Source organism: Hemiscyllium ocellatum, chromosome 9 (assembly GCF_020745735.1).
Source record: "Hemiscyllium ocellatum isolate sHemOce1 chromosome 9, sHemOce1.pat.X.cur, whole genome shotgun sequence".
Lineage (NCBI taxonomy): Eukaryota > Metazoa > Chordata > Chondrichthyes > Orectolobiformes > Hemiscylliidae > Hemiscyllium > Hemiscyllium ocellatum.
In genome coordinates this window covers 108,265,823-108,278,080 of record NC_083409.1, presented here as the reverse complement: position 1 = coordinate 108,278,080, position 12,258 = coordinate 108,265,823, and the positions used below count along the sequence as shown (strand labels likewise).

The 12,258-nt window shown below is 45.2% G+C and overlaps 1 protein-coding gene across 9 annotated transcripts in view; it reads right to left on the bottom strand.

Moving 5' to 3' along the window:
* adgrl2a (adhesion G protein-coupled receptor L2a) overlaps positions 1-12,258 on the bottom strand; it is an 807,643-nt gene that overhangs the window by 98,345 nt on the left and 697,040 nt on the right. For all 9 annotated transcript variants that reach the window (XM_060830637.1, XM_060830636.1, XM_060830643.1 and 6 more), the window contains one exon: positions 7,359-7,542. In XM_060830637.1, coding sequence (XP_060686620.1) covers positions 7,359-7,542 — 184 coding nt within the window. The remainder of the gene's footprint in view (positions 1-7,358; positions 7,543-12,258) is intronic.

The following is a 12,258-nucleotide window of genomic DNA, read 5'->3' as shown; positions in this document are numbered from 1 at the left end:
CACATTTTCAGCTCTGATCTCCAGCATCTGCAGACCTCACTTTCTCCTGTAATAATTCACAGCTAACACTGTACCCTATCTGTAATAGCTCACAGCTAACACTGTACCCAATTTGTAATAATTCACAGGTAACACCATACCCAATCTGTAATAATTCACAGCTAACACTGTACCCAAACTGTAACGGCTCACAGCTAACACTGTACCCAATCTGTAATGGCTCACGGTTAACACAGTACCCAATCTGTAATAATTCACAGCTAACACTGTACCCAAACTGTAATGGCTTACAGCTAACACTGTACCCAATCTGTAACTGCTCACAGCTAACACTGTACCCAATCTGTAATAATTCACAGCTAACACTGTACCCAATCTTTAATGGCTCACAGCTAACTCTCTACCCAATCTGTAATAGCTCAGAGCTAACACTGTACCCAATCTGAAATGGCTCACAGCTAACACTGTACCCAAACTGTAACGGCTCACAGCTAACACTGTACCCAATCTGTAATAATTCACAGCTAACACTGTACCCTATCTGTAATAGCTCACAGCTAACACTGTACCCAGTCTGTAATAATTCACAGCTAACACTGTACCCTATCTGTAATAGCTCACAGCTAACACTGTACCCAATCTGTAATATTTCACAGCTAACACTGTACCCAAACTGTAACGGCTCACAGCTAACACTGTACCCAATCTGTAATAATTCACAGCTAACACTGTACCCAATCTGTAACGGCTCACAGCTAACACTGTACCTCATCTGTAATAATTCACAGCTAACACTGTACCCAATCTGTAATAATTCACAGCTAACACTGTACCCAATCTGTAATAGCTCAGAGCTAACACTGTACCCAATCTGAAATGGCTCACAGCTAACACTGAACCCAATCTGTAATAATTCACAGCTAACACTGTACCCAGCCTGTAACATCTCACAGCTAACACTGTACCCAATCTGTAACGGCTCACAGCTAACACTGTACCCAGCCTGTAACATCTCACAGCTAACACTGTACCCAATCTGAAATGGCTCACAGCTAACACTGAACCCAATCTGTAATAATTCACAGCTAACACTGTACCCAATCTGTAACAGCTCACAGCTAACTCTCTACCCAATCTGTAATGAGTCACAGCCAGCATTTTATGAAGCATGTAATTGAAACAATTGTCCTTACTTAAAATGAAAGTCAAATTTGAGGTTTCATTTCATGCCAAGCACTGTGTGTGATCTTCTCAGCACCACACCCACCACAATAATCTGCTTCTTGTTTTCTGCTGTAAACAATAACTCTGATTGGTATAAATTGTCAGGCAGGAGTAGACAATCAACCCTTTTGCCCATCTCTACCCACCTAGTGAATGGTGGCAGAATATTCAGTTTTACTAGATGCCCACAGCTGGGTTGTAATTCCCCATTTGGTTCCTACCTTCATTCGTGCAGGATAACTGGACATTAAGGTTACTTGACGTCACTCCCTTTGCACACCCGGGAGAATCACGGGCAGCTACACCACAACATCAGACAAATTTAAAACAGGAGTCAGAGCCAGGGAACAGTGTAGTCAGTGTGCATCAAACACCCAGAGCAAGTATAGATCTTCCACAGGAAATCCCTCAATTTCCTGTTGCAAATTCGCTACCAGTGGGTTGCTCACATGAAATTGACACCCTCATCCACTCTTCGCCCGGGATCAGGCTATAAGTTTCTGTCAACGGAGATCAGGAGTTTTTTTTATGACTGTGAACAGGAACACAGTGTGAGGCTCTCCCTTATGAAAGTTATAGTGGTATGAGAGGCAATTCAGAGCAGGTTTGCTAAACTGTTTCCAAGTAATGGGAGGGCCAGGTATGAGGAGACATTAAGTTGGGGAGATCTCAAATTGAAGTATTCAAGATGATAAAAGGTGTGGATAAAATAGATGTGGAGTGGCTGTTTCCTCTTGAGGGGCATTCTGGGATGGGAGCACATAGTCTCAGGATATGCAGTAGCAAATTTAAAACAGAGTTGAGGAGAAACTGCTTCTCCCAAAGGATTGTGAATCTATGGAATTCGCTACCCAAAAGTACGGCGGATGTTGGGACAATGAGTAAATTTAAGGAGGAGTTAGACAGATTTTTATTTGGTAATGGGTTGAGGGGTTATGGGGAGAAGGCTGGAAAATGGGGGTGAGGAACATATCAGCCATGATCGAAGGATGGAGCAGACTTGGTGGGCCGAATGGCTTAATTCTGCTCCGGTATCTTATGAACTAATGAAGGTTGGACCTGCATTCATTGGAACGTGGAAGAATGAGAGGTGACCTTATTGAAACATAGAATATTCTTCGGGAACTGACTGGGGAGATGGTTCTGGCTGTATCAGTGGGAAGAAAGCAGAGTTAATGTTTTGAGCCCTAGTGACTCTTCTGAGGTCTATTCTGATGAAGAGTCACAGGAATTGAACCATTAACTCTCCACAGATGCTGCCAGCCTTGCTGAGTTTCTCCAGCAATTTCTGCTCTTGTGTTGCAAACTGCTATCTGATTGGCAAGTGCCCATTTGAGTAGAAGATGGGACATTACACCTACAGCAATGTGATTAATTCTTCACTGCTCTCAAGGGCAATTAGGGACGGGCAACAAATACTGGAATTACCAGCAACACCCACATTTCACAAGCAAGAGGAAGTATTGAGCTAAGGCAGAGATTACTCATGATCGAGCTAAATTACAACATATAGCATCGATAGACAGCATGGTCTTCTCAGTTCACAGTCCCAATTCTCCAGAAAAGTAGAAATCTTAAAAGATGTAAGATCTGCCATTGCTCATAGAGTCACAGAGATATACAGCATGGAAATAGACCCTTCAGTCCAACTCGTCCATGCTAACCACATATCAAAATTAATCTGGTGCCACTGCCAGCACTTGGCTCACATCCCTCTAAACCCTTGCTATTCAAGTACACATTCAGATGCTTTTTAAATGTTGAAATTGTACCAGCCTCCACCACCTTGTCTGGCAGCTCATTCCATACACATACCACCCTCTGCATGAAAATGTTGTGCCTTAGGTTCCTTTTAAACCTTTCCCCTCTCCCCTTAAACCTATGCCTTCCCTCATGCTGGAGAAAGGAGCTTGGCTCTTCATCCTATCCATGCCCCTCATGATTTTATAAACCTCGATAAATACGGTCACCCCTCAGCCAGGGAAAGTAACCCCAGCCTATTCAGCTTCTCCCTGTAGCTGAACCCTCCAACTCTGGCAACATCCTTGTAAATATTTTTCGAACCCTTTCAAGTTTAACACCATGCTTTGTAGAGCAAGGAGACGAGAATTACATGGTGGACTAGCCAATGTCATGCACAGTCGCAACGCGACCTCCCAACTCCTGTACTCAATGCACTGACCAATCAAGGCAAGCATTCCAAATGCCTTCTTCACTATCCTGTCAACGTGTTACACAACCTAAGTCTAAATTCCAGCAATACCTTGAATGTTTTGTTGAAGAGGTGACTGTTCTGTGCTATTTTAGCAGACAGCGCACTGGACACCAGCCAACTGTAAAGCAATTACAAGTTACTTTAAGGCGACGTTGTTCTGTACACATCCTTTGGCCTCGGTTCTGATGTAACAATCAGATACGGGGATTGTTTGCTTATGATTGGAAGGCAGATTCTATTGAATGCATAATCTGAAATCCTGCTGAGCACCAGGGCTTGTTACTCTGAAATGTAATCTGCCACAATCTTCGGATCGCAAGGCGAGATCTGAACATCTGTTACCTCCTGCTCTCAGGATGTCAGGATTCTATTCAATCTCTGTCTGCCTCTCCTTGTGTACATCCCTCTTCAGGTAAGACCAGTACTGAACAACTAACTTCTCTCTGATCCGCAGACTATTTTTCGGTTCTAGAAAGGGCTGTTTATCATCACATTTCTTTGTCATGCGATGGAAAGACTGATTGTTCTTGTCAGGCCATAACCGTCAATGTAGGAACAGAAATGGGCCATTCAGCCCATTGAGTATACTCTGTGTTCAATGAGATCATGATCCTCAAATCCACTTTCCTGCCTTTTCCTCACCTCTCCACGCTTCAGGCTCTCTGCCTTTATTCCTGATGAAGGGCTTTTGCCCGAAACATTGATTTCGCTGCTCCTTGGATGCTGCCTGAACTGCTGTGCTCTTCCAGCACCACTAATCCAGAATCTAGTTTCCAGCATCTGCAGTCTTTGTTTTTTACCTCATAACCCTTGACTCCCCTTCAATGATTCAACCTTGAATATTGTGAACAGGCCAGTTTCTACAGCCTTCTGTAGTAAGGAATTCCACAAACTCTCTAACCCCTGAGAGAAAAAAAATGCTCACCCTCACCACCTGCGCTGCCACCAATGTTTGTGCAGATCTCACCAAGGCCAAGCTGTGAAATGCAGTGTCAGGCAAGGTTCAGTGGGTAGCACTCATATCTCTAAGGTACACAAACCTGGGTTCAAACCATACTCCAGAGATGAGCAAGAGTGGAATCTGTTGGAGGTGTAGGGGATCTCACCTACAGTTGAACAGCCCGACAAACTCTACCCCAGTTGGCTGGTGGTCAGCTTTACCCTGGAATAAGATCCATGACAGCTTTTATGCCAGAGCTGGTTGTGGGGGGGAAATGTATGAACCCTACCCAGTGAGCATTGCCAGCCAATCTGAGGTCACGACCTCTGGTTACCACCAATGCCATCAAGGATGCCAAGTCTGCTGTCAGAAGGAACCTAGCCCCAACTCAGTCCATCTGGCAATGGCAAAAGTGAGGATTGCAGATGCTGGAGATCAGAGTCTAGATTAGAGTGGTGCTGGAAAAGCACAGCAGGTCAGGCAGCATCCGAGGAGCAGGAAAATCAATGTTTCAGGCAAAAGCTCTTAATCAGGAATTCCCTCCCTGAAGGGCTTTTGCCCGAAACATCGATTTTCCGTCCCCCATGGTCCCAGGGTTGTGTCATGACAGGACAGAGCTAATTGATCCGGATGAGATACTTGGACTGGGAGTCACAAGGAGAAGGGAAGGGAGATTCAGCAGCAAGGGCAGAGGTGGGGTGAGCCTTGCCTTTTGACCGGGGAGCTGCGTGTCTTTGATTGTAGAGCCGCTCCCCCCCACCTGAGGTGGCAAAGCTGCCAACAGGGTAGTACCTATCATCGATGCCAGCTGGTGAGAGACCCACACGTGCCTAGGTTAGTTCCTACTGGTGAACTGAGGCTCTGTAGTGACTTCAACCATGAGTGAGATGGTTGTGAAGAGTCAGAGAATCCTGACAGTGTGGAAGCAGGCCATTGGCCCATCAAGTCCACACTGACCTGTCAAAGACCATCCCTCCCAGACCCACACCTCATCCCATCCCTGTAACCCTGCACTTCCCATGGCCAACCTACTCAGCCTATACATCTCAGGACATCATGGGGCAGTTTGGCATGGCCAATCCACCTAGTCTGAACATGTTTGGAAGAAACCAGAGCACTTGGTGGAAATCCGAATGCACAGACAGTCGCTGAGGCTGGAATCGAACCCGGGTCGCTGGCGCTGTGAGGCAGCAGTGCTAACCACTGTGCCACCCAAATGTTGGCCTTACCTTTCTCCTAAATGGCCTACCCCATAACCTCTGGTTCCGAGTTCCTGATCATTGGGAACATCCTAGCTGCTTTCACTCTCGTTTAGTTCTGTTAGAATTTTCTAGGTTTCTATGAGTATCCTCTCTCTCCATTTATTCTTCTAAAATGGCCTAGCCTTGATTGAGGACAGATTAAAAATAAGTTGTTCTAGGGATCGTTCCATACACAAGCCACATATCTATACCTCAACAGCTACTGTGCTGACTGCAATGGTGGTAGAAGGCACTACAGAATGAAAGGCACCTCATACAGTCATAGATTTATAGAGATGTACAGCATGGAAACAGACCCTTCGGTCCAACCCATCCATGCCAACCACTTATCCCAACCCAATCTCGTCCCACCTGCCAGCATCCAGCCCAAATCCCTCCAAACCCTTTCTATTCATATACCCATCCAAACGCCTCTTAAATGTTGCAATTGTACCAGCCTCCACCATATCCTCTGACAACTCATTCCATACACGTACCACCCTCTGTGTGAAAAGGTTGTCTTGTAGGTCTCTTTTATATTTTTCCCCTCTCACCACAAACCTATGCCCTCTAGTTCTGGACTCCCTGACCCCAGGGAAAAGACTTTGTCTATTTACCCTATCCAAGCCCCTCGTAATTTTGTAACCCAATTGGAGGTGTAGTGGACAGCCAAGAGGGTTACCTCAGGTTAGAACCAGATGGGCCAATGGGCTGAGAAGTGGCAGATGGAGTTTAATTCAGATAAATGCAAAGTGCTGTATTTTGGGAAAGCAAATCTTAGCAGGACTTATACACTTAATAATAAGCTCCTAGGGAGTGTTGCTGAACAAAGAGACCTTGGAGTAAGTGGAGTCACAGGTAGATAGGATAATGAAGAAGGCGTCTGGTATGCTTTCCTTTATTGGTCAGAGTATTGAGCACAGGAATTGGGAGGTCATGTTGTGGCTGTACAGGATATTGGTTCGGCCACTGTTGGAATATTGCGTGCAATTCTGGTCTCCTTCCTATTGGAAAGATGTTGTGAAACTTGAAAGGGCTCAGAAAAGATTTACAAGGATGTTGCCAGGGTTGGAGGATTTGAGCTATAGGGAGAGGCTGAACAGGCTGGGGCTGTATTCCCTGGAGCGTCAGAGGCTGAGGGTGACGTTATAGAGATTTACAAAATTATGAGGGGCATGGATAGGATAAATAGACAAAGTCTTTTCCCTGGGATCGGGGAGTCCAGAACTAGAGGGCATAGGTTTAGGGTGAGAGGGGAACGATATAAAAGAGACCTAAGGGGCAACTTTTTCACGCCGAGGGTGGTGCATGTATGGAGTGAGCTGCCAGAGGAAGTGGTGGAGGCTGGTACAATTACAACAGTTAAGAGGCATTTGGATGGGTACATGAGTAGGAAGGATTTGGAGGGATATGGTCGGGTGCTGGCACGTGGGACTAGATTGGGTTGGGATAAGTGGTTGGCATGGACGGGTTGGACCGAAGGGTCTGTTTCCATGCTGTACATCCTATGACACTATAACCCCTCAGCCTCCAACGCTCCAGGGAAAACAGCCCCTGCCTGTTCAGCCTCTCCCTGTAGCAACATCCTTGTAAATCTTTTCTGAACCCTTTTAAGTTTCACAACATCTTTCCGATTGGAAGGAGACCACTCAACAGGAAGGACAACCCCAGCTCTGGCTCCCCCCATGCCTTGCCTGGTCTTGATCTGTGCTAAGATAACCTGAACAAAGCCACTCACCTATGTTATCAGTGGGCACCGTGACGGTGGTTGGCTCCATGAGGTTGTCGGCCAAGACGAAGGCACCTTCTTCCAATGTATCGAGCAGCAGCGTCGCCGCGTGGGCCTGTTCTGTTGCATTCATATCCTTCCACGACTGCAGAGCTTCCGGTCTCAGCAGATTGTCAACGGTGTCTACGATGGCCTGGTGTCACCGAGGGTGGGGGAAGGGGAGAGGAAGAGCAAAAGGTTTGGCATCATTACTACCCTGGCTCATCCACAAACATACAGTCAGGTTAACATGTCAAGCCTTTCCTTCTAGCGGGGGAGAGTCCTGAACAGGATGCAGAAAGGATGTTCCTGATAGTGGGGGGAGACCACAAGAGTTGTCAGCCTGTGGAATCTGCCTCCACAGAAAGTAGTCGAAGCCAATTTGTTGCATGATTTTAAGAATGAGTTGGATGAAGGTAGTGTGTTGGATGATCAGCCATGATTGTTGGAATGGGCGGGCAGGCCTGAAGGGCTGAATGGCCTACTCCTGCTCCTATTTTCAACATTTCAGGAGGCTCATGATTTTGAAATCAGAGGTCTGTTGTCCAGGACTGTTGGCCAAAATCAAACAGTGACAGGAATTTAGAAACTTGGCCAGTCTAAAGATTAAGGAGGGTATGGAGTCTGTCAGCCAACCTCAAACCAGATCTTGGCAGATTCCTGCTGGGTATGTGCATAGTAAGGAAGAGGGAACTAAGGTATCATCGTTACTTGGTCTGGCTGACGTGTGACTCCAGAACAACAAAGCAAGTGGTCAACTCTTAACTGCCCTCTTGGCAATTAGGGATGGGCAATAAATGCTGGCCTAGTTAGTGATGGCTAATTCCCATGAATGAGTTAAAACAAACATGTCAAAAGTTGTCTTGCCTCATAACCCACAATCTGCCTTCTACGTTTTTTTTTATTCATTCACAAGAAGTACATATTTATTGTCATACAGCATGAAACAGGGCTTTCAGTCCAAACAGTCCATGCTGAACATAATCTCAAACTAAACTAGTTTCACCTAGCTGCCCCTGGTCCATATCTCTCCAAAACTTTCCATTTCATGTACTTATAAAAAATGTCTTTTAAATGTTTGATTGCACTCACATCCACCATTTCCTCAGGATGTTTATTCCACACTCAAACCACCCCATATATAAAAAAAATCTCTTGTATCTGTTTTGATTTCTCTTTTCTCACCTTAAAAATGTTCCCTCCAGACTTGAAATTCCCCATCCAATGGAAAAGATAACTCTATCTATACCGCCTTATTATTTTATAAACTTCCACAAGGTCACTTCTCAACCTCTGACACGCCAGTGAAAAAGGTGTTCCAAAACTGGGCTAGGCTCACATTAAGTCTCTCTTCTCTGATCTTAGAGTCACAGAGATAGTACAGCATTCTTCAGTCCAACTGTCCATGCTGATCAGATATCCTAAATTAATCTAGTCCCATTTGCCAGCATTTGGCCCATATCACTCCAAGCTGAAAATGTGTTGCTGGAAAAGCGCAGCAGGTCAGGCAGCATCCAAGGAACAGGAAATTCGACGTTTCGGGCATAAGCCCTTCATCAGGAATGAGGAAGGGCTTATGCCCGAAACGTCGAGTTTCCTGTTCCTTGGATGCTGCCTGATCTGCTGTGCTTTTCCAGCAACACATTTTCAGCTCAGATCTCCAGCATCTGCAGACCTCACTTTCTCCGCCCATATCACTCCAAACCCTTCCTATTGATATACCCATCCAGATGCCTTTTAAATGCTGTAACTGTACCAGCCTCCACCACTTCCTCTGGCAGCTCATTCCATACATACACCAACCTCCGCGTGAAAAGGTTGCCCCTCAGATCCCTTTTAAATCTTTCCCCTCTCAGCCTAAACCTATGCCCTCTAGTTCTAGACTCCCCCCACCCCAGGGAGAGGAGGACCTTGCCTATTTATCCTATCCATGCCCCTCATGATTTTACAAACCTCTATAAGGTCACCCCTCAGCCTCTGACGCTCCATGGAAAATAGGCCCAGCCTGTTCAGCCTCTCCTTAGAGGTCAAGCCCTCCAACTCTGGCAACATCCATAAATAAATTCTTTATTAAGTAACACCTCATTTTAAAAAATGTTGTTATTTTCAAATCTTTCCATGGTGATGCCTTCCTCCTATTTCTGACCTCACAGTAATTTGAGTTGTGAGAGTGTTACTGGAAAAGCACAGCAGGTCAGGCAACATCCGAGGAGCAGGAAAATCGACGTTTCGGGCATAAGCCCTTCATCGGGAATGGTCCGGTCCTAAACGTCGATTTTCCTGCTCCTCGGATGCTGCCTGACCTGCTGTGCTTTTCCAGCACCACCCTCTCAAATCTGATCTCCAGCATCTGGAGCCCTCACTGTCTCACAGTAATCTGAGACAACCATATCCATCTGATTCTGGCCTTTTGGGTATTTTGTTTGTAATTATCATTGAAGTTGCGTGGGCCCCCAAGCCCTGGAATTCCATCACTAAACCTTTCCATCTCTGCATCTTCCTTTCATCTTTGGAGACACTCCTTAAAGTCTACATCTTCAACAAAGCCTTCAGCCAATTGGAGTGCACTGGAGAAACTCAGCAGGTCTGGCAGCATCTGTAGAGTGAGAGGAACAGAGTCAATGTTCTGTGTGCAGAATGACTTCTTCAGAACTCAGAAAAATAAGTCATCCCAGACTCGAAATGTTAACTGTTTCTTCCACCATAGGTACTGCCAGACCTGCTGAGTTTTTCCAGCATCTCTGTGTTTGTTTCAGATTTTCAGCCTCTGCAGTATTTTGTTTTCGTTTGAAGTTTTTTAGCTATTTGCCTTCACATCTCCTTTCCTCACGCCAAGTTTGCTTGCGGATATTGCTCAGCGCCAAAGAGGTTACGTTACACTGCAAAAATCCCAAGTCGCTATTGTTTAATGTAATGCAACATGCCAAGGCTCTTCCAACAATAGCACTCTGGGAGGTTGTGAGAGGACAGCAGAGACAACAAGCAGCAGTTTAAAAGAGCTAGTGGAAATATGCAAAGATTTAGACTAAAAGGTACATTAAAAGGTGGCTTTTTGAAGGTGCTAAAAGATCATAAGAGCGATGTCACCCGGGATCACAACTCAAGCTGATTGTGCTTGATCAGATTGTGATCTGAATTCTGGCTTGATCCCCACAGACCTTGACTCCCTTTATAAGGATGGCAAAAGTGAGGTCTGCAGATGCTGGAGATCAGAGCTGAAAATGTGTTGCTGGAAAAGCGCAGCAGGTCAGGCAGCATCCAAGGAGCAGGAGAATCAACGTTTCGGGCAGATTCCTGATGAAGGGCTTATGCCCGAAACGTTGAATTTCCTGTTCCTTGGATGCTGCCTGACCTGCTGCGCTTTTCCAGCAACACATTTTCATCCCTTTGTAAGGATGGCAAAAGTGAGGGCTGCAGATGCTGGAAACCAGAGTTTAGATTAGAGTGGTGCTGGAAAAGCACAGCAGGTCAGGCAGCATCTGAGGAGCAGAAAAATTGACGTTTCGGGAAAAAGCCCTTCATCAGGAATTCCTGCTCCTCCCTTTGTAAGGATGACATTTTTTTCTTTGGAATACATCCTCAGAGAAATGGAAGGTCGGCTGCTGCTGTATGACAGAAACTGAACAGTTTTTTTTAAAACAGCTCAAATGTGGAACTCTTACGATGTTCATTTACTCATTATAGAAAGTCAGGGGAAGCTGGATTTGTTACTTTTGCAACAGGTTTGGATTTATTTTACGCTACATATTGTCACAGAATGGAGGCAGGGCACTTGCACTTCGACCTTTGGGAAGTCTCCCAGCCAAGACAGGTCCGTGTATGTTTCTCTCTCTCTCTCTCTCTACCTCAGTGATTGGAAGAAATACAATTAGCGAGACTCTGAACAGAACTTTGAACTCAAGCAAAGAGCTCTGTCCAACTGACCAGCTACCAAACATTATTTTTTGATGTGGGGGTGCCGGTGTTGGACTGGGGTGGACAAAGTCAGAAGTCACACAACGTCAAGTTACAGTCCAACAGGTTTATTTGAAATCACAAGCTTTTGGAGCGCTGCTCCTTCATCAGGTGAGCTGGAGGCCATTACAATCCTGTCTGAAAGTAATTAAATTTAATCAATTTAATCAGTTACTCAGTTCCATGCTGTAATGTGTAGGCGTTGTAAAACAGTGAATTAAAGAGAGTGAATCATACTGTATTCCAGAATTGTGCAATTTAGTACAAGATGATAACCTTTCTCTCCTCTCATCTTCACATTATCTGGCCAATATTAACATAACCAGCTCCAGTAACAAGGCACTTTATGCAAATAAAAAAAAGGAAGATGATTTTAAGCAGTGCTTTGTACCTGCAAGAATGATTAGAAAAAAGCTACCAAGGCTGCTGTCAGTATAAGATTAATTAGGCTAATCCATCTTAATATCCTCTCTCTGTCTAATTTCTTAGCCACTATGACCTTCCTACCAGGTGGAAGATACTGAGATGTGGCATTACAGGCTTTTCTCCCCCTGGTCTAATCGGTGACTGAATAGTCAAAATGTTAATATCAATTCTACTCCAGCTATTAACTATGAAGGTGGAGAGATTGGTCTATTGAGGACATTTTTTCCTGTTACTCATTTCAACAAGACAGCTCTGTGCTTATTATCTGCACTGTGATGTCATGAATAATGAACTTGTTTAAGATTACAAAAAAACAATTTGGTCGAATCCCTACATCTTGGAGGCAGGCTATTTGGCCCATCAAGTCTAAACTGACCCTTCAACCCCACATACCCTACCCCTGCGACCTTGCATTTTTAAAGGGCAAATCCACCCTAATCGGCCCATCTTTCGATTGGGGGAGGAAACCGGAGCACCCGGAGGAAACCCA